General features: G+C 37.8%; 1 protein-coding gene across 1 annotated transcript in view; it reads left to right on the top strand.

Moving 5' to 3' along the window:
* The window catches only part of LOC126713519 (exocyst complex component SEC6), a 45,743-nt gene that overhangs the window by 14,993 nt on the left and 7,055 nt on the right, over positions 1 to 23,695 (top strand). Inside the window, exons 13-19 of the mRNA XM_050413278.1 lie at positions 4,436 to 4,544; positions 5,129 to 5,269; positions 5,406 to 5,585; positions 10,153 to 10,236; positions 10,365 to 10,451; positions 15,682 to 15,726; positions 18,071 to 18,149. Of these exons, the coding sequence (XP_050269235.1) occupies positions 4,436 to 4,544; positions 5,129 to 5,269; positions 5,406 to 5,585; positions 10,153 to 10,236; positions 10,365 to 10,451; positions 15,682 to 15,726; positions 18,071 to 18,149 (725 nt within the window). The remainder of the gene's footprint in view (positions 1 to 4,435; positions 4,545 to 5,128; positions 5,270 to 5,405; positions 5,586 to 10,152; positions 10,237 to 10,364; positions 10,452 to 15,681; positions 15,727 to 18,070; positions 18,150 to 23,695) is intronic.

The raw sequence follows: 23,695 nt of genomic DNA, 5'->3' as shown, positions 1-23,695 counted from the left end.
CTTTGTTTCGACAAATCTTATATAAATTAGAATAGCAGTCAGCGAGAGGAGATGATCCACACCATCTATCTAGCCAAAACCGCACTTTTGATCCATCTCCAATTTCATACAGAAAAAACCGAGATAATGAGGGCCACCCCCTTCTAATATTTTTTCACAAACTAACTCCATAAGGACCAAAGAAAGAGCTAGAACACCAACCATCCCAATCACAACCATACTTCGCCTCTATCACTTGATGCCATAGAGCCTCACTTTCTTGCCCAAATCTCCATAACCACTTCCCTAATAAAGCTACATTGAAGGTTCTTAGGTTCCTAATCCCTAAACCACCTAAAGAGAGAGGAGTCCAAAACCGTAGACCAATTAAAAAGATGAAATTTGGGCTCATCCCCTAGGCCACCCCATAGAAAGTCCCTCTGAAGTCTTGCAATTCGGTTGGCCATCGAAGCAGGAATATGGAATAAAGAAAGAAAATAAGTAGGAAGGTTAGAGAGAGTGCTTTTAATTAAAGTAACTCTACCTCCCTTGGCCATCCTATGAAAAAACCTCGTATTGGAGTCGCCCTCCTTTAAGTACAACACTCTGGACTTTTGCCTCCAGCTAATCTCCTCTAACAAGGCTATCTTCTCAAGATCAGCGCGAAAGGATTCTCTTTTCCAATTTTTCCTCCTCTAAAAGAGGTTGATTGTCCTCTTTTACATCCAAAGCATTCAACTTACTCCATAATTGTTGTTTCTTGGCTGAGATGTTGCCAAAATCTGATTCATTCCATTGTTTTAGATCCGATTTTAGAGTAGGAAAAAGGGGAGGATGTTGTTGTGGAGGACTGGGTTTCAGATATCTGCTCCAAGGATGCTTTTCAGTGTACTGTACCTTCGCTTCCTCTAACTGTTGAACCACTAGCTTACTCTTTGCCTATGGATAATGGTGATGGGTCAGCAACTCTGGTTGTGAAGAATTTGCTAGGTAAGGACAATTACTCAGAATGGTTTCAGGAAAAATTCAGTGGGTTGATGACTTTCTTGGGACATCCCTCAAAGGTTTGGAAGAGCCAACAACCAATTTTTTGTTGGCTGTTGAAGTTGAGTTACAGTAGAGGGCTTTTAAGGAAAAAATTGAACAAACCGTGAAGAGCTTAGGGAGGAAAGGAATAAGGGAATTGAGGGGTTTATTTAGCTCTGTCAATTATGGTTCAACTTCAACAAGGCACATTGGTAACGGTAAGGAAAGGGCTCTAATTATTTCCCAATGAATTTGAAGATTTTATCTTGGAATGTTAGAGGATTGAATGAGAAGGAAAAACGGTTCAAGATTCGTAATTTATTACATATTTGGAGAGCTGATATCGTTTGTTTGCAAGAGACAAAATTGGAATGGGTTACAAGAGGACTTGTTAGAAGTATATGGAGTTGTCCTTATATAGATTGGTTATATTTGGGTTTAGAGGGTGCTTCTGGTAGAATTCTGCTCGTGGGACAGAAGGGTGGTTGAAAAGATAGATGAAGCAGTGGGGCATTTTTCGATTTCTTGTAGGTTCAAAAACGTCAGTGACCAATTTCAGTGGGCTTTCACAGGCATCTATGGTCCAAATTTGAATAGAGAGCGTCAATTTATGTGGGAGGAATTGGCAGGCTTGAACGGTTGGTGGAATTTGCTATGGTGTTTGGGAGGTGATTTTAATGTTATCCGCTTCCCATCGGAGAGGTTAGGGGTGGGAAGATTTACTTGCTGCATGTATGATTTTTCAGATTTTATATCTCTTCATGGGCTAATGGATAATCCTTTGGAGAGAGTTCTTTTCACATGGTCTAACTCTACCTCAACTTCTAGAATAGATCGGTTTCTCTTCTCTCCGGTATTGGTAGAATATTTCACACATTTCTCCCAAAAAAGGCTGCCTAGAGTGTTATCTAATCACTTTCCAATTCTTTTGGAGAGTGGGAGTCATCGAAAAGGGCGAATTCCTTTTCGTTTTGAGAATATGTGGTTGAAGGCGGAGGGGTTCTTGACAAGGTGAAGTCCTGGTGGGAGAATTACCACTTTCAAGGGACTCCTAGTTACATTCTCAAGAAGTACTCCGTCAACTACCTCTCCCGGTGGCAAAGAGATTTGAAACGGGACTTCCACCCTCCTCCCATCACGCAATTCGAGAACCCACTGCTCAGAATTCCCCCATTTCTTGATGACATTGTCTGAATGCTCATGGATGATCTGTTGGATGTCACGTTGCAAGGCCACATTACCATCAGAAAACAGAGGCTCATCCATGGAAGCATCGGAACACAGAGACCCAGCCACAGAAGCGTCAGAGACGTTGACCACTGAGAGAAGCTTCTCGGTGCATGTCGGAACCATGTGTGTCGGAGTTAGCTTAGCCTCGGACTTATCGCTACCCACCAGAGAAGCACTTATAGATGCTGAAGTGGTTGGGTGAGAGGGAGGAACTTGCAAGGAATGCTTAGAGTGTGGGTGGGTCAGATTATAATTGTTGAGAGGAATAGTGGGCTGGGAAGGTTTGGGCTGCCACTTAAAAAGAGTTTTATGTTTGGGGTTATAATTGTTGTTGGGCTTTGGGTGTGGGTTTGGAACTTGGCCAACCGAAGGGTCCTCCTCAAAAGCCTTGGACCAGCTAATCCCCCACTTACCTTTATGCCCATGTTCTTTTGGGCCCTTTTCATTAACCTCAAACCACACAATATCCCATCTCCCATCTTGCCTACACTCTAAACGCATAAAAAGATCCAAGGACAACTCAGATATTACATCATTACATTCAATTCCATTTATAGTTGACAAAATCGTTGCCATTGGTTGCTTCCTCTGTCCCGAGATGCAATCCTTGCAGGTACACGGTTATTACGGCTGAGATTTGACAAGAGCCTATCCTTGCAGGTATCACGGTTTTTGAGGCTGAAATCTCTTAGTTTTGAATTTTGAACCAAGACAGATTTTTTTCCTTCATCTCCTCCGCCACCGCTGTATTTCCGATTCCCCACCACCACCGACGCAAAGGATTTAGAGGCATCTCTATTGGGAAAACCTGTGATTGCTTGCTTGGGAGCTAGAGACTCCGGGTCTGTTGCCTTTCTCAGGTGGAGCAAAACCTCTCCAGCCACTTCCCGACTTCCCTTCTGGCACCACTATAGAACCCTTATGGCGACCATGAATGAATTCAGAAATTACAAAGAAGAAGCAGTAAGAGTTGGAACCCAACTGAAGAATAAAACATTTGTCACCCTCACGGAAGGATTTCGCAAACTGACCACGAGACTGTCCAGCGATCAGTTCTTCCACATTGAACAGCAATCTCTTTGCACATCCTTTTCCCATAAAAATTGATCTTAAAGAATCTCTACCTCTCTCATAAATACGAAGTTGGTAAAACATACCACCTTCCTCAACTGTAAACTCAAAGGTTTTTGATTCAACGAAGAAGAACACAGAGCCTCCCATATTGAAAAAGAAAACAACAAAGGAAGCAAAAAAAAAACACAAAAGAAAACAGGATAACAGAGAAAAAATCTATGGCTAATTCGAGGTAGGCCCAAAGTCACATTATTTTCTATAATTCACCTTCAGCAAAGCATTACAATTTTTGCCTTGAACTCTTAAAAGGCAGCAGTCTGAAAATTTCTGGAGGAATATGGGAATGAATGGTTCTGTAGCTTGTTCCATCTTATCATTTTGTTTTCATTAAAAAAAAAAAAGTTTCTTAACAGCCATACACCTTACAGACAATCCAATACTACTGAGTGCAAATTCTAGTGGGTTGCAATGTAATAATCTAAAAGGAAAGATTGATTGTCTATGATATAGTTTGGTAGAGGTCCTGTCAAAAAAAAAAGTTTGATAGAGGAGAGCGATTAATGCACCAGTGAGAATGAGTGAGTTGATTCAAATTGAGAGAACGAAGATAGGTAGAGAAAGACCTAGAATGGCATTAGTAGAAGTAAAAAAGCACATCAATTAAGGAGGTAACCAAGAGTATGCCTTTAAATAGAATAAAATGGTGGAAAGGAATGTTTGTGCCATACTTGACTAGTTTGTTGATAATCCATAGCTGACCCCAAAATTTTGGGATTAAGGCTTGGTTGTAGTACTGATTGTCTTTGTAACTGTTACTAATTTATATTTGGGCTACATAGGCTCCTGGTAATTATATGGTTTACATTGGTGGTACATGTGTGGGCCAATGGTCAAAGCCCAGTCAGAACTTTTGTGAACAAGGTTCTAGTTTATTGGAAAGGTTAACTCCGCTAGCATTATCATTCTGTAGTTTGTGCAGTTGTATGTGTGTGCGTGAGCTCACATGGATGAGTCCGTCATCATATCTGCCTGTACTTACGTTGAACTTAGGAAGCATTTTTTGTGTTGAGGGCTATATTCCATGTAAATGTTTTATTTGCACTGATTCAGTCTTCCATGCTGGCAGATATGAAATATTCCAACTCATGGTAAATCTGTATACTGAGAGGTTTATTCAGATGCTTAGATTGCTCAGTGACAGGGCGAATGAATTAACAAATATAGAGATTTTGAAGGTATTTTGCTCAATTCCTTATGATTTTCAAGCAAGCATCTTATTTTTGCAAATAGTCTTTACAGAAGTAAACAGACCATGTGCTATGGCACATGGAACAACTTGACCATTTGCAAGTTAACTCATACCAAGATGTGTCATTGTAGCTATACTTGGACTTTGGATTTTGACGGAGTCTAGTTTGGATAAATTCAATTTTTGTTACCATTGTAGCACTTCCTTTGTTTATCAAGTGATGAATGATCTAAATTCATAAAAACTGCTGGTTAGTTGATGATAAGCTCCACCTTGCTGTTTCTGATGCTGCTGATTGATGTAATTATTGGTCCAGAGGTCTTTCATAGTGCTCTACAATTGGGTAATTACATCACTGGAGTGCCCTACAGCTGAATAATTACATCAGACATGGCACTTTTCTTAGAAGCAACTGTAGTTAAAGTACATGGGGGTGGAAAAATGGTTTCAGTATTTTGCTTATTGAAGCATATTTTATTTCTGACTGTTTTAGGTATAATGTGTCTCATATTATCATTTGAATTTCATATTCCTGACTTTTTGTTTCTCTTTCTTATTGCCTACAACTAGGTAACTGGTTGGGTAGTTGAATACCAAGATAACCTGATTGGGCTTGGTGTTGATGACTCTTTGGCTCAAGTTTGTTCTGAGAGTGGTGCCATGGATCCCCTCATGAATGCATATGTAGAGAGGATGCAAGCTACAACAAGGGTAAATTATTTACCTGCCTTATCAATCTGTTGCAAATCATATTTGATCATTTATGATATTGCGCAAATCACCTCTCTTGCTGAGCCAGACCACTTCTCCCATGTAACTATTGCTTTTTACTGGTTCTGTTTTCTAGAAATGGTACTTGAATATCTTGGAGGCTGATAAGGTGCAGGCACCAAAGAAAACAGAGGATGGAAAGCTGTATACACCAGCTGCAGTTGATTTATTCAGAATCCTAGGAGAGCAAGTGCAAATTGTTCGGGATAATAGCACTGATGTCATGCTATACAGAATTGCTTTGGCAATCATTCAGGTGATTAAGCCAAACTTTCATAGACATATTTGATATGCATTAATCCCTCAAAAATTAAATACAATTCTTAAAGTTCAAAATAATTTTTGAATTGGTTCTCATAACTTAGTAATTATTGTTAGAGATATATATTAAACATATATTAGCTCAATGTAATAGGCCCAAGTCCAGTTCTGCTTGTACTAGTAGTCTACGGTTTAGTCGCCTATATATACTCATGTTAGGGTTCATTGTAACACAGGAGGTTATTGTACTACACTGTTATACATAATAAAGATGTAGCCCTTAAGGGATTCCTCCGTGGATGTAAGCCGTCAAGGTTGAACCACGTAACCCTCGTGTTCTCGGTGTTCCTATTCTATGTTTACTCTTCCGCATCCACTCTAGCATACACAACATGGTATCAGAGCCAAACTTCGTTCTTGGCATCAAACAAACATCTCTAACAAGCAAAAAAAGATTCTCACGTGCACACCACCATCAGAAGTCACAGATGCTTGTCTGCTGGATCCAGATTTCACAGCATCTCGCAGCCGCCATGGCTCACTGCTATGTCCAGATCCACAAACTCAAGCAAAGCCGTGACTTAACTTTTCAGATCTGTGCACATCAAGCCTTCGCCTGTCGAAACCGACACCACAAACGTGCTCCTCGGCCTCCTGTGAGGAAAACCCAGAAATCCGGTCACCCGAAGCCCTGCCACGCGCCTCCACGCGCCTCAGTTGTCTCCGGAAAATCTCCCTCGCGCCGCCTCAGATTCTTGACTTCCAGATCGTGTTCTTGGTACACGCGCCGCCATGACGGCCTCCTCGTCCACTAATCTACAAAACCCAGGCACCGACCTCCAACAACAGCCGCACGCGCCACCACGCGCGAACAATGGCTCCTAGAACTCTCACACGCGCTGCTGAACGTTCTTGACTTCCAACTTGGATCTTAGCCACACACGCCGCCAAGACGGCCTTGTCGTCCCCCGATCTACTTGGCCTGAGAATTTGGTGATCAAACGAACTCACACGCGCCACCCGGGTATTTGTCTCGCCACCACGCGCCGGTAATGTTGTCATGCGCCTTCCCACGCGCCGAAGAACTGATGCTGATGTCATCTGACGTCACCGCTCCACGTCAGCATGGCACGCATGCCCTAGTCCACGTCATCAGACATGTCATCTAGCCACGTCAGCAGTGTCGCCTCGTCAGCACCTCGTCACCTAGCTGACCGTTGACCCGGCCGACCCGGATCTGACCCGTGAGCCCTGACTGTTGACTTGACCAAGATCCGTTGACTTTGACTTTTTGCGTTGACCTTTGACCAAAAGTCAAAATTTTCCGACAGGGCCTATCTTGCTCAGTTTTTCGCGGAGATTCCAATTTTGGGCTCCATTTCTGCATTTGAGACTCCGAAATTGGTCAATTGGCATATTCTTCAATGTGATTTCTTCAAAAGGCATTATTCACGGCATCTCCAAGTGATCTTCTCATGCTTATCCAACCTAAAGCCTTCATCGAGCTTCCGCCTTGAGTTTGAGGGAGGGTGTTAGAGATATATATTAAACATATATTAGCCCAATGTAATAGGCCCAAGCCCAGTCCTGCTTGTACTAGTAGTCTAGGGTTTAGTCGCCTATATATACTCATGTTAGGGTTCATTGTAACACAGGAGGTTATTGTACTACACTCTTATACATAATAAAGATGTAGCCCTTAAGGGATTCCTCCGTGGATGTAAGCCGTCAAGGCTGAACCACGTAACCCTCGTGTTCTCGGTGTTCCTATTCTATGCTTACTCTTCCGCATCCACTCTAGCATACACAACAATTATAAAGTGTGCATAGAACAATTTTTTCTTCTTCAATTTTCTGCATGTATATGATTTTTTCACAGTCTAGGCAGCAGCCATAACAACATACACTCACATTAATAAAGTAAGTTTCTTATATATATATATATATATATATTATATTTAAAGAGCGAATACTTCCTTGGTAAGTAATCTTGGCCATAAAAAATGTCTGCTCTGTATTCTTTGTTGAGGGGATGAAATGAATTGAAAGTTAAGCTGGTTAAATTTTTTCTTGGAACTGTCTTCCCTCTACCTTCGTATCTAATCTTATCTCTCCTTGCTTTTCTTAGCTTTCTCATGTCATATTCTTTCCTAACCTGATTTCCAACAAATCAAGTTTTTTGCCTTCTACATATCCAACCTAAGATTCTAAATCTTACCCACTTGATTCTCACCACATTCCTAGAAAGAAAGCCCCTAAACCACACGTATTCTAAGACTGTCCTGCATCAAGTTGGACTTTGACATTACAAAACTTACAGAATTAGAGTGTGGAATATAGTTCAACGCTGTTATTTTCCGGACATTAAGCTGTTCTTCTTTAAAACCTTGTTGGATTGGATGTTGGTTGTGGGTTTCTATTCTTTATGTTCAATTTATGATTTGATTGATCGTTGTAATCTGTGCGCTTTGATTGTACTGCCCCCATTTGTATACATCCTGTATACTTGGGTGACTATTTTTTCTGGTATCAATAAAGTTTCATTACTTATAAAGAAAATTATAGTTCCATCTTGTTTGAAGTGGCAAATTTGGAGGGAAAGGATTAGGAGGACTTTTGAGGGGCAAGAGCCATCTATGGAGAAAGTAAAATCTCATTGTGTTGGATCTCTCTTCTATTTGACAACATTGGATGGAAGCAGACCTTCCAAGGGATCTCTCTTCTATTTGATGTCAGTGGATGGCAGTTGAATGATACAAAAGAAAATTTAGGAATTTCAAAGAAAGAGAAAGAAAGTGGCAGCATAATGAGAGAGAATTCTCAAATCTCAATTCTGATTTTTTTTTTTCATAAGTAACAGTTTTTATTTTTATTTAAATAAATAATAAAATTTTTATTAAACATTAAAAAAAAGAGTCACCCAAGTATACACGATGTATACAGCTGGGGATCAATATAATCAAGAACAAAAATTACAAGCATCCATCAAATCATAAATTGAAGAGATAGAGTGGCTTTCTACAATAGACATCCAATCTAGTAGTGTTTTAAAAAATAAAAGTTTTAGATTCATTATTGTCCTTTCAGAATACTCAAAACATTGGTTGTTCTGCTCCTGCGAAATGCACCGCATCAAACAAACAAGGAGGGACAGCCATCCAGAGAATATTGTTGTGATGACGACCAAACTTCCCTTGCCAACATGCTAGAGGTTCAACCACAAACTTCGGCATTACCCAGTAGAGACCAAACAATGTGAATACCATAGACCAAAGCTGGATTGCAGTAGGACAATGCAATGAAAGATGATCTATTGATTCCCCACTGCATTTACACATTTAACACCAATCTAGAATCCATAATTTTCTCGTGTATGTTATCAATCGTCAAAATTTTCCCCAAAGCAGCTGTCCAAACAATGAATGCTACTTTGGAACGAAAAATTTTATTAGGAAGAAAACAACCTAGTACACCGGCGGTGTACTTAGAGAGAAGTACAATCAGTTCAAAATACAATGATCAAACAATTTTAGAGAGAAAAACAAGGCGGAAAAATAAAAGCAACACTCTAATCCAATAAAGTATGAAGGAAGAAGGCTTTAATTTCAAGTATATTCTGTTCACATCCCTTGAAACTTCTGGAATTCTGTCAAATCTCAATTCTGATTCTAGAGGAAATTTTTATTCAATGACAAAGTTGAGTTTACAATGTCCAACCTTGCTATTTATACGCTAAGGAGTTGGTTATGCTAACCACAGGTGGACATCACCCCTAATAACAACCCCTTAGCAAACTATTGCTAGTAGATGCAAAAACAATTAATCATGTTTTAAATCATAACAAACTATAGCTAGCACGTGTTTAAATATCATAACTATAACCTGCCAAGAGCCTTGTAACTCAACTGATTGGCATCTCCTAGTGTGTTCACAACATCTAAGATTCAATTCCCCCCTCCCCTATTGTAACTATCGAATTATCAAAAATCATAACTATAACCTGCACAGTAAAGACAATTTGTCACATGTTTTAAAAGAACGTCCATTGCCATGTAGATTACTCAGCCATGTCATCATCCCATGAGGAATAGTAGGCCAACTCATTATGCCCATGTAGATTATTCGGCCATGTCAGCATGCCATGTGAATGGTTGGCCACATCATCAGGCCCTAAATCATAGACCTTCGAATTTGTATGATTTCATAGATTCAATGTATTCATGATCTTTGTAGCGGAACTCTTGGGTATACAGCCAATATACACCACTTGTTCCCTATTTACTTGTACAATCTTTCATCAATAAAATTCTTATAAAAAAAAAGTTACTTCTTTCAAATATGAATGTATTCAATTGCTTCGCTTGAGGGAGTTATTAATGAATGATTTTTCTTAGTTTCTTCTCTTGATGATAATATCACTCTTATGCAGTTCTTTACTATGTGAGTGGGTTAATTGATCAGTTAATATTGCTAGAAGTCATTATTATATGATTAAAAGCTTTGATGTGGATTTTTTTTTTTGCTTTCCCCATTTTTGGACCTCATGGTTTATCTTGCTTCAGGTCATGATTGATTTTCAAGCCGCTGAGAGGAAGAGACTTGAAGAACCTGCTTCTGAAGTTGGTCTGGAACCTTTGTGTGCAATGGTGTGTGAGTTATTTGATCATTTAGCCTGGGACAATGTTTGGCACTTGCATTGAAATTAACTTATTATATGTTTCTGCTATTGACTGTGTACATATTAACAAAAATCTCCTATTGTTATTGTGTACAGATTAACAACAATCTGCGCTGCTATGATCTTGCAATGGAGCTAAGTAATAGCACTATGGAAGCTCTTCCACAAAACTATGCTGAACAGGTTATATTTTTATTGATCCAAGTTCTTTTCTCCTCATCGTCTTTTATTATTCCTCTCTCTCTCTCTCTCTCTCGGGTTCCTGAATACTGCAATGCTAAAATAAGTCATGACCCTGCTACATTCCGTATATCAATTGGTTCCTTTAGCTTTAGTACTCTAATGTATTTCCTGAACTTTTGTTCATAGTACGTATATCCCTTTGGAGTAAGCATGTCATGAATTCATGTGAATGTATGACTTTGCTGCCTTTCTTTTTTTCTTAATTGGGTTTATTGGTCAGTCTCATATAAATTAATTAATCAGTGTTATACTTTGTTCAATAATTTAGGTAGGAATGTCTGTTGGTAATCCTGAAAAAACATTGTCCATCATCTCTAGAGTCAGCAATATGTTCCAAGCAAAGGAGAAGCAATTTTTCATCTTCTTTTTAATTTTTAATTTTCTGTTTCTTTTAAATAAAATTAAGATAACAGGCTGAATAGATGGACATCCCTCCTCCCCCATTGTAACTATCAAATTATACAAAAAAAATGGATGACTATTCTCCCACTCTTCAAATGAATCAAATTGCTTGACCCAAACAGATTGAAACTGAGTGCCTTATTTTTTGTTGTTTTTTTTCCCTGTTCATTTGTTTTGTATTTTTTTTTTTCCTTCATGTGTGTGTGTGTTTTTATTGTGCTTTTTTCCCTAGTGATGTGTTGTGGTTATGGGTTCAACATAAGCGAGAGCCTTGTGTATTGGGTTTAATCTTTTTACGTGTGAGTGCTTGGTGTGAATGGTAATTAGCATATCATAGGCTCCTCCATTTTTCTTTTTTCTGTTTCCCATTTTTTCCTGTCGATGTGAGCTCTAGGGGAAGACCAGCCTATTATCCCTAGAGTAACTTTTTTTAAGAAAAGTGTTTGCATTAGTTGTTTTCTAATTTATGAGGGATTAGTTGCATAAAGCCTTGTTACAACAAACCCAAGGAGTAACCAGGCATAAAGTCTAATATTACTGCCACTTATTATTTCGGCTTAGTGAGTCTTCTTCTGACAAACTGTTGGCGCCACTCCTCAACAAGCTAACCAGGCATAAATTTTTAATATTCCTAGCTTCCATCTTCTTTGGCATCAAGGTGATGAATTCAGCATTCAAAGATTTCTCAAACATTCATGTCTCATAAACATTTTGGAGAAAAGATTGTGACGTCCCCCTCAATCCCCCTCCCAACAACAACGCAGGCAGTGAGAAGCCAATTTCTTTTTAATTTTTAATTATTTATTTTTTGTGTTAGGGGTAATTCTGTAATTTTCTGGTTTATGTACATGGGTTGTACTATTGGTCCCTTGGCCTTATTTTGGTGTTTAACTATCTGACACAGGACATGGACAAAAATAAAATGGATGTGACAAACTAATTGAAGAACAAAAAAATAAAAAAGATAGATTACTTGGGAGTCAGCACTTAGACTTACTTGGAATCAGCATCAAGTAAGAGAGAACAAACCTAGAAGTCAGTACCTAGTGTTTGATATGTTTAACATAAAACCATAAGACAACTTTCAAGAGAAGTGTTATTAATCAGGCACACTTGTCTCATTGCAGTATAATAGCATGCTCATATAGAATGCTAGAACTAAACCCTAATTTTAGTTGACTTAGGAAAGCCAATTAGTGAATTTTTTTTTTAATTGTTACAACAAGTGGAGGAAGGGGGGATTTGATCCCTAGTTCTCCTTATAAAGGAGACTAGACAATGCTATTAAGCTACAAGGCTCTTGGTGGGAAGCCAATTAGTGAATTACAAAAATAACCTTGACTTTAGGAAATTAATTAAAATACTAATAACCTAATTAACTACAAACACCTAAACTAAAATTGAATTGAAAATTAGAAATACAGCTGACTTCCAAAAAGAAATAAAACTAAATTAAAAAAAAAAAAATATATATATATATATATATATATTCTTTGCGTTTCTCATATCATTATTTGATTTGGTTTTCTTTGTGAGTTTATTTATTTAATCTGCGCTAGTTATCAAGCTCAATGAGTCATATATGACAGATTTAACCCTACTGAGACTTTGGCTCCTTTGGCTTTGATACCTAAGTCCAAACTAAATGAATAAACTCACAAATAAATCCCACTAAAATAAACAAACCCCAAAATAAGACCCAATCAACCAACAGTACATCTCACGTCCAAAAACAAAAAGATTACAGCTTACACTTAAAATAAAATTAACATGAAATTGGCTTCTCATTACTTACATTATTGAGGGCAGTTATCCCACCGTAGACCTGTCCCAATCCAACGTAGATTTGGAAATACAGTCCCACATCTGTCCCGTTTAAAAAGTTTCATCCTTAAACCTATCCCATCCCATCCAATTCTTTTGGAAACTATATTTCAATCCAAGAATACCTTCATTCTATGGGGGTCTTTAGAGAAGTGTTTCAAATATTCTTTGGTGGCTTGGGAGAAGGTGTGTTCACCTTCAGAGATGGGTGGTTTAGGGATTAGGAAGTTAGTGCATTTCAATCAAGCCCTATTAGGAAAGTGGTTATGGAGGTTTGGACAAGAAGGAACACATCTCTGGCGGAGGTTTGTTACCACTAAATATGCTGAGGGTCAAGAAGGGTGGAATACTAAAGTATGTAAAAGGGCCCATGGGTGTGGTCTTTGTCATGGTATTAATGAAGGTTGGGAGAGATTCTCCAAACATTTGGCCCTAGTGGTGGGTGATGGCTCTTGTATTCTTTTTTGGCATGATAGGTGGGTTGGGGATATCTCACTTAAAATGCTCTACCCTCAGTTATATGCGTGTTCAAATGACAAGGAAGCTTGCATTTCTGATGTATTGTGTCATCGGGAGGGTGGAAATGATAGATTTTGGAATTTGAGATTTTATAGGGACTTTCACGAGAGGGAATTAGAAGCTGCCTTCTCTTTCCTTGATTTCATTCAAGCTCAGATTCCTAGGGGTGTTGGGTGTGACAGTTCCCATTGGTGTCTTAATTGGAATGACAATTTTGATATTTGGTCTTATTACAATAAGATATGGGATGGTTCTATCCCTAGTTTCCCTTGGAAGGGTATTTGGAAGGTTAAGATTCCTAAAAGGGTGGCTTTTTTCATGTGGATAGTAGCTCATGGTCAGATACCTACTTTGGATAATCTGATGCTCCGAGGTCTCTCTTTGGCAAATCGGTGTTGTATATGCTGTTGTAATGAGGAATCTGTGGATCATCTTCTCCTACACTATCTTGTAGCTCACTTGTTGTGGGTACAAATGTTACAGGTATTTGGGATCCAATGGGTCATGCCAGGTTCTATGGAGAGTTTGGTTTTTGGTTGGGGAAATTTACTTCCGACATTTGGAATATGGTTCCTGGTTGTTTGATGTGGGTTGTTTGGATGGAAAAAAATTGGCACACTTTTGAGGCTAAAGAGAAATCGATTGTTCAGTTACAAGCTCTATGCCAGAGTACCCTGTTTGATTGGTCTGGGGGTTAGGGTTCTTCGACTTGTTCTTCCATCATTGAGTTTCTTTCTTCCCTTAGTATTATCCCCTAAGCTACTTTTTCTATCTTTGTTGTTTTTTGTTGCTTTTTCTTGTGTTCACCATCATGAACGCCTTGTATTTGCTTTATTCGTTCTTTCTTCATGATTAACACTATTCTTATTACTTATAAAAAATAATAAAAAATAAAAAAAATACCTTCATTCTAGTTCCATAATTTAAGCTCAAAACACACAAAACCAATAATCATTACTTCAAACCCCACATCCACACACACACACGTGCGTGTGCAGATTACCAATAGAAAATTGTACGTGTATGCTTTCTTCATATAACTAGTGTGAAAATTTTATTAGAAAGATGCACAGCCTAAGAATAGAAGCTGTAATAAGGGTTTTAAAGAATTAGAATTGAATATCATCAAGAAAACCTACAAGAGAGAGAAGAGACATTGCCAATCACATTCGACCACTCACAAATTTATATGGATTTCTACTCAGAAGTAGATAATTAGTGCTGTCGAAAATACAATTGTTTCTCTGTCCAAATTGTTCACATAAGGCAGAGTGGGGCAATGCCCTAAATTGGACCATTTCTATGTCTTAAAAATACTTTTGGAAAAAAATTGGGTTTTGAATCTTTAGAACAATCCATATACTCAGATTAGATCCAAAATTTAATTGTGTAGATGTATCTTGGGAGAATTCACTCTGCAGCAACTAATCCCTAGATATACATGTCTTGATATTTTATTTCACAATTGAAGCATTAAAAAAAGACCAAAAGTTAAGGTTTTATCAATCAGTAATGTCGCTCCAATACCCAACCAAAAGGCTACTGTGATACCAATCTAAAAATCCGTCGTTGCTAATTGCCAACAAAAAAATGAACAACCTTTTTAAAATGTAAGAAATTTATTTAAAAAGTGCAGCAAAGGGTACAATCCTAATACGTGGGACATATGCATAGGTACACCAATAATCTACTAGTGTACCTAACAATAAAAAAATCAATATACATAATCAAATTTGAAAAGGAATGACGGCTACTGCATTTATTTATATTTTTTCTTGGTTTTATTTTTGTAGTTGACTTGAGCTCCTGCTATAAAGATTTTAATCTCTCCCCTTGACTTTATTGTTTGGCCTTTCTTATCTTTTTGTGTTAATGCAAATTTTATATGTTAGAAATTGTAAGATATACATGTCTTGATATTTTATTTCACAATTGAAGCATTAAAAAAAGACCAAAAGTTAAGGTTTTATCAATCAGTAATGTCGCTCCAATACCCAACCAAAAGGCTACTGTGATACCAATCTAAAAATCCGTCGTTGCTAATTGCCAACAAAAAAATGAACAACCTTTTTTAAATGTAAGAAATTTATTTAAAAAGTGCAGCAAAGGGTACAATCCTAATACGTGGGACATATGCAATAGGTACACCAATAATCTACTAGTGTACCTAACAATAAAAAAATCAATATACATAATCAAATTTGAAAAGGAATGACGGCTACTGTATTTATTTATATTTTTTCTTGGTTTTATTTTTGTAGTTGACTTGAGCTCCTGCTATAAAGATTTTAATCTCTCTCCTTGACTTTATTGTTTGGCCTTTCTTATCTTTTTGTGTTAATGCAAATTTTATATGTTAGAAATTGTAAAATATATGCCAAGAATTTTTCCTTTTTTAAGCTTGCTTTTCCTTTTTCATATATAGGTTAATTTTGAAGACACTTGCAAGGGTTTCCTAGAGTTTGCAAAGGTATGATCAAATTTGAAGGTTTTCATTATATATTTTTTGGTGTATTTTCCTTCAAATTTCACATGCACAATACCCTACATACTATATATTTATTATTCTATTACTGCATCATATACTTGTTAAAGACAAGAATAAAATAATATAGAAAAGCGGAAGTAAGAAAGAGAGAAGAACATAAGGGATTACATGGTTCGGCCAACGGCCTACAGCCACAAGATAAAGCCCTAGCAGCTACATTTTTATAGTATACTCAAGTAAACTATTACACTGCACCCTTAATAGGATATATAGAGAGACTAGAAGCTAGATTTAGCCCAACATCGGGTTACACCATAACTGGGCCTCTTAGGCCATTACGTCAACATAAATCCAATACTTTAACAAAACTTAAATGCTTTATAATTAAACTTGTGAATTGTACTTGAAGGCATATTGAAAAGCTTAAAATGTATGTTATTTCTTATAATATATCTTGTGACATATCGGGGTTGGCCTTACTTTTCACACTACATTTCGTTTGAGGTTGGGGATGGGTCTAGAGTGAAGTTTTGGCAGGATTTTGGCTGCGGGGAGAGCCTTTAAATATGTGTTTTCCAGAGATATTCAAGATCAGCTGAGATTAGGAGGCTTTTGTGGCAGATCTTATGAAGTTCTCTAATAGGGTTCTTTATTTCAATCTGAATTTAATGAGAGTTGTTCAGGATTGGGGGTTGGAGTCTTGTCCAATTTTATGGATATTATTTATGGCATTTCTATGAGAGGTTGGGAGGATAAGATGTGTTGGAAGTCAGATAAGAGAAGGGCTTTTGAGGTTAGTGGCTATTATTGGGTTTGGACTTGTAGTGATCACTTCTTACCTTGGAAAAGCAGATGGAAGCCAAAGATCCCTTCTAGAGATTTTTTTTTTTTTTTTTTGTCTAGATTTCTGCCTTGGGGAAATTTTTGATGATTGATAATTTACCGGAAAGGAATGTTTGGATTTTGGATTGGTGTTACATGTGCAAAAGTAACGGGGAATCAGTAGACCATCTTTTACTTCATCGCCCTATTGCTACTAAGTTGTGGTGATGCAAGGAGCACCAAAGTCAAAAGAGCATTTATGTTTGATTTTAATTTGGAAGCATGCAATGTACACGCATGCTTAGCTGAAATTGTTGACTTGTTTTTCAAAGCAAGCTTGATGTGTGGCAATTTTGCAGCTTGATGTGCAGCAATTTTGTTTCAGCATGTCTTTCTTGATGTAATCCTTGAACCCTATAAAACTAGGCTATTGTAATGGTGAAAGGCGGTATATTTTAGAATAAGAATTTAATGAGTTGAGAATGAGCTCCTCTTTTGTTTGGTGGTGATGCCAGACACCCTTACGTGGTGATACCTAAGGTTTCTAGGCAGATTCTAGATGGTGAAGCTTAGGATTTTTTTTGTTTATCCTTTTTGTTACTCATTTAACACGTCCTGCATCATGTGGTCTATGATGTTCGGTATGTTTGGAGTTTTTTGGGTAATGCTGAAGACTCTGGTTGATCTACTAGCTTGTTGGCAGGGGCGATTTGGGCATCATCGCAATGGTGTTATTTGGAAGGCTGTCCCTCATTGTTTGATGTGGTTTGTGTTTGGAGGGAGAGGAATAATCAGAGCTTTAGGACTCTAGGGGGACTATACCGGATTTTAAAATTTTTTTCTTTAAAACTTTGTTGGATTGGTTGTCAATTGTAGGAAGTCATTATCTTTGTTTGATTTGTGATTTGATGGATTTTTCTAATTTGTGTGTTTGATTGTATTGGTCATTATGGTATACTTCTTGGATTCTTGGGTGACTCTTTTTTTAGTTCACAATATATATATATATATATATATTGTGACATATGGTTGGGAATTACTCCACTTTCCACTCTTTCTCAAATAAGTTGACAATAAACCTGTATATGCTTTGTCTGCTCATGAAACACATGCTTAGAATTAATATGAATTGCTGCTTGATTGTCACAATACATGGCTATAGGCAATTGCATATCAAATCTAATTCCATGAGAAGGTACTTAATCCAAATAAGCTCACATGACATATGTGCCATGGCCTTGTACTCGGCCAATGTACTATAGATTTGATGCAACTATAATTTTTTTGTAGTGTACTATAGATTTGATGCAACTATAATTTTTTTGTAGTGAGTTTTTTACGGGATCCGTTTGGATCAGTTCAATCCTAAACTGGCCCGTGTGTATTTCTTCGTGCTCGATAAAGTTGTTATATGTGCTGTTAGCATACATTGTAAATCCTGATTGGTATAATGTGTTTGAAATAGATATTTAGAACTAATATTTAAATTCTGCATTGATGATAGGAAGCTGTCCATCAAACAGTTCGTGTAATATTTGAAGATCCAGGAGTGCAGGAGTTACTCATAAAGCTTTATCAGAAAGGTAAATTATTTTTACCATTTGCAGTTCCTATGTTACTACATTTGAAGATCCAGGAGTGCTGGAGTTAACTATTAAGCTTTTTCAGAAAGGCCAAGTAATTTTACAGTTACTTATCGGTTATACAATGGAGATCAGTTTTGTTTGGAATTTTTCATGTGTTCATTGTCCTAGTGACGATAGGGCTAGATGAGGGCTTTGGGAGCAATTGGCAAGGGTATGTTCATGGTAGATCACTCTCCTATTATTTTGGATTTCGGGAAGGGTGGGCACATGGGGAGGCCAGAAGAGGGGGGGGGGGGGGGTGTATGCATTTGGGAAAAGACTTTAGGTTCCAAACCATGTGTCTCCAGGCAGAAGGATTTTTGGATAGAGTGCAACAATGGTGTAGTTATTAGTTTCAAAAGGACCCCATTTCTTTTTTAGGTAGGAAGCTCAAGGGGCTGAATCTAGATCTTTTTGATAAGTAATAAACTTCATTGAAAAAATTTGTAAAAAAATACAGACCGTGTGCTAGAGGCAACGGGGAAAAATCTAACTACTAACGAAAGTACAAAAAGCTATTAGGTAAAGAAATAAAAGTAAAAACACCCATAGCATTTTCCTAATCAAACAAAGTCTGAAAAAATAGAAGCTTCAACTCATGAATCAATCTTTCAATGGCACGTGTATTCCTTTCCTCCAAATGACCCACATAAGACAATGAGGGATCATTCTCCAAAACACCATAAATCTGAGTCTGTTGAACTTGCCTGACCAACTTGCTAAAAGTTCCACAACACTATGTGGCATATGACCCAATGAACCCCAAATAGTGAACACATGATATTCCACAACTCTTGAGCTATTGGGTAGTGTAGGAGTGAGTGGTCAGTGGTCTCTATGTTCCTCTTACACATGCAACACCAATTTACTACCACCACTTGTCCCCCCAAATAATCAACAGTTAAAATTTTCAGAATACTATTGCTTATGTATCGTTGGGAAGTGCATTAACATAAATATGGCAATAAGTAGAGGTAATACAAGTGTGAAAACTATAAAAACGAGTCAGGGTGGATTGTCCTACACTAGCACTTCCGCGCAATAACTCTACCAAAGACAATCCTATTACAGGAATAGCTTTTGGTACGCCTGTTACAATTTTGACTGCCCAATAACCAATTTGGTCCCAAGGTAAGGAATAACCAGTCACGCCAAAAGATGCGGTCAATATAGCTAAAACTTTTAACCCAAAGCCGTTGTCCAAATAAATGAACTAACATTTGTAAGCACTTTTGGTTCCCACAGCGGTTTCCATGGAAAAAAAATATGGGTTTGGGGGTTGTAAGGCCCTGTAATAAGAACGAACATCAAAAACACCCCTAGGAGAGAGTTTCCAACACATTTTATCCACCCCCATTCCTTCTCCAAGATCCAGAATATATAAGGTCCATAAATGATGCGACCAACTCTAAGTCCCAATCTTGAACTGATTGAGTAAATTTGATATTCCAACAGTAGTTTTCCTCTGAGGATGTCAACAACTAGCCACTAAAGCATCCTTGTTGCTAGCAATATTGTATAGTTTTGGGAAGATATTTTTCAAAGGAAGCCCCTCACACCACGGGTCATGCCAAAATTTAATACAAGAACCATCTCCCACCTTAAAGATGATAAAAGGATAAAAGTCATTCCTCCCCTTCCTGATGTAATGCCATAAACCAACCTCATAAGGCCACTGCACATTACATGAACACCCCTTCCCCCAACATGCTACCATATTTAGCTTCTATTACCCTTCTCCACAGGGCATTCCTTTCCATAGCATATCTCCATAGCCATTTCCCCAAACAGAGACTTATTAAATAAAACCAGATTTCACACACCCAAACTCCCATATTGAACCATTACACAAACGGTCTTCCACTTAACCAAGTGATACTTAAACTCATTGATGTGCGTGTTAAGAAATCTGGAATAAGGAGGAAGTTTGTTGACATGTGTGTTAAGAAATGTGCCCTTGTAGAGGAGATTAGATGCTAGGGTATTATGAGTTAGTCAGGCAAAGACCTCAATTGGGTCCCATTTTCATTGATTTAGTTAGAGGATAGTGCCTAGTTTACTTACCTACTTTATGTTGGTAAGAGAATATAAGTCAAAAGATTTTTTTTTTTCTTTTTTTTTAATCTTTTTTTGTGGGAACAGATAAAGGGATGCGGTGGTGTATCATTTCAAGAATTGGGAGATGGCTTGCTCTCAAATTCCTTCAAAAGGTTTGGGCAGTAAGAGCAAAATATGGGGAGGACTGCAGTAAATGGTATACCAGTGAGGTTAGGGATGCACTAAAACAAATAAAAAATAAAAAACTCTAGAAAAATAAGTTAGGGGAGCACACTGACTGAAATTTGAAAAAAATATTAGATTTGTTTGGGAAATTTTCAACTTTTTATCAGGTTTAATTTTAGGGATGGCAATAATTCTGTTTTTACATGACTAGTGGTTTATGGTGCGGAGAAGATCCTAGAAACTCTTATTTCTGGGGTTTTAGAAATTACAGTAGACATAAAATTGAGGTGTAGCCATAGCATGTCATATGCATTGTGGGCATTATTGGACTGCAAGCTTGAATCTGTTCAACATCTCCATGATTTGCTTTATGTGTCTGAGTTAATTGGAGTGGGGATGAATTGGATGGGATGCTATTGTTGGAAGGATCCAACTGTCTGGCAATAAGAAAAGGAGCAGAGGTTAACTTCAAGTGGTAACACAATCAGCTGGGGCCATGCCTCATGAAGTGGAGGTTGCTAGTTAAATCTTCTTCCCACTTATCCGGGAAGAGAGAGAGAGAGAGAGAGAGAGAGAGAGAGAGGGGAGGGCATGTTAATTTTCCTTGGCACCATTTGGAAGGCAAAAGCCTCTAAAGGTGGCTCTTTTAATTTGGGCAGCAACACGGTAAAATATTGACAGTCAATAATCTCAAGAAGAATAGCAAGATTATAACTGATTAATGCTACTTGTATAATGAGGGGCCACTGTGAACTGCCTTGTTTGATGTTAACTTGCCTGGGAGCTATGGTCACAAGTATTCTCTTTGTTTGGGATTTGTAGAGTTTTTATTACTGACTCAGTGGTTGGGTAATTGGTATGTTAGTAAAAATCAGAGTAGCATCATTTTGGATTTCTATACCTCTATGCCTTATGTAAGTATTTGGAGGGAGGGAGGTTAGGACCTTTGATGGGACTCAATTATCAATATTTAAACTGAATACTCTTTCTCTGAGGTGGTTGTTTGATTGGATGAGGATAATTGAGAGATCTTTGTCTTTCTTGAAATTTGAAAACTTTTGTAATTTTAGATCTTAGTATTTTACTTTGGTGTTTTTTCTTGTATAACTCCCGTATTTAAAGGCTATGGCCTTCTTGACTTTATTGGCATAGGAACCCCTAATTACCTTGTTACAAAAATAACCTTGCTTCCTAATAGTAAAATACTAATAGCCTAATAAACTACTAAGAACTAAAACATAAAAATACAACTGACTTGCAAAACTAAATAATACTAAATTATAATAAAAATCTCCTTGTGTATCCTGCATCATTCTCCCCTCCCTGGTTGGAGAAAACTCAACCTCGTGTTTTGAAGTGCTGAAGGATCAAAATTCTGCTAAGTAACACTTGCTTCAAGTCTGGAATCACCTTGGGGAACATTGAGAATAGAAAATCCTTGCATTCTAGCACATCATTAAACACAATATGGAATCACAAAATCAATGTGTGAAATCAACATAATCTTATCTTGAACGTTATGAACCATAGGGACCACTGTGGTATCAGCCTTTTTAACATCACCAAGTTATAGATCTTCGGGCACTATGGAGTGTTGATCTATAGCAAATTCAACAACTTCAACTTTCACATCATGTACACCCTCTAATGTGGTAGTCTCTTGTTGAACCTTCTCTTCGTCAAGTATGATGGAATCGTCCTTCTCAACAATGGGCAATATATCTGACTCTTCAATAGGTTGAATTAAATCTACTATGAATGGTTTAAATTGCTCACTTTCTTGTTTAGGCTCTACAATATTGTCTTTCGCATATTGAAATTTTACCTTTGAAGTTATTGTTGACCTTTTGAGACACTTTAATTAAGTTTGCAGAAAGATTTTGGAGGCCATTTGTCAATTTCTCTATGACTTTCTCCATGGTAGACTGCACTGGAGTGGGCTTAGGATTAGAAATTGCACAAACATTCATCCTATTTTCTTCAAATTGTGCAATTGGTTGTCTGTTCCATTGCCTTATAATGTCTCTTGGATCTTGAAAATTGCAATGAGAAGATCGAGGTAGATCCTTGTGAAATACAATACAAATGTATTCTTTCATTTTTTCCCAAGTAATTTGAGATTGGTGACAACTAAAGTGAAGCCACTCATAATGGTCCTAAGTCATAACACTCTGAATCTATACCAGAAACTCTCATTTTGACATACCAAACCTTTTCCTTTGCATCTGATAAACTCACTTGTGCAAATAATTGGTCCACATCGAATAGCCAATTCTGAAAAACCATGGGTTGTCGTTTGGAAAACCATAAAAAATAGGTGGTTTCAATACCACAATGGTTCTTCTGGAATAATCTTCAACAAATAATTGCAACTAGTGACTCAAATGAATGCATGTGTGCTGGTTGGAGTGACCTGGTTTATTGATTTATTATTATTGTTGTTGAGTTCACTTTTTTTTTTTTTTTTTTGGGGGGGGGGGGGGGGGGGGGGGGGGTGAGGGGTCGTTAAGGTGGGGTTGTAATCTAAAATGGACTGGGTCGGGTATCAAAGGCTATCTAAAGAAGCCGGGTTACGGGAACAACTCAGATGGGAGACCATTGGGTTACCTTTTGAGATTTGGTCGGTGGGTTTGGCATGACTGAGCAACGTTGTGTGAAAGCGAGGCCTGCCAAAGGGATAGCGGCAGTGCAGTGTAGAGACAGTGACAGTGTGTGGCAGCGCAATATGGATGTGGGCCCAGATCAAACCGAAGCAGGGCTGCCCTTCAGTGCCGGTCATCAGATCCAAAAACCAGGCTTGAACTCTGGTGGTTGTTTCTGGGCTGGGTCTTGCAGTTATGGTTATGGGTGGCGGCTGAGTCCAGTGGTTTCTAGGCTGTGGGATCTGTGGTCGGCAAGAGGTGGTTTTATTTTTGAAGTGTGTAGGGCCTTGATTGTAAACTGGGGCCTCAAGTGTACACTGGAAAATAAAGGATAGAAACCTTGGAGTCGGCAACTAGGCTTGCTTGGAGTCAGCACCAAGCGAAGAAAAAACCACTAGGAGTCAGCACCAAACCAAGAAAATAACTTTTTTCATTCATCAAAATCATCTCCAAAAGGAGTAAAAATAGTTGCTTATATAGATAAACTAAACGTTAATTTTAATTGGCGTAGGAAACCCTAATTACCTTTAAAAAAAAACCTTTCTTCCAAATATTAAAATACTAATAGCCTAATAAACTATTAGGACTAAAACAAAAAATACAAACGACTTTCAAAAATAAATAGTACTAAATTAAAAT

This window comes from Quercus robur, chromosome 2, assembly GCF_932294415.1.
Source record: "Quercus robur chromosome 2, dhQueRobu3.1, whole genome shotgun sequence".
In the NCBI taxonomy this organism is placed as follows: Eukaryota; Viridiplantae; Streptophyta; class Magnoliopsida; order Fagales; family Fagaceae; genus Quercus; species Quercus robur.
Note: the sequence above shows the minus strand (reverse complement) of the source record. Positions and strands in the feature narration are given on the sequence as shown.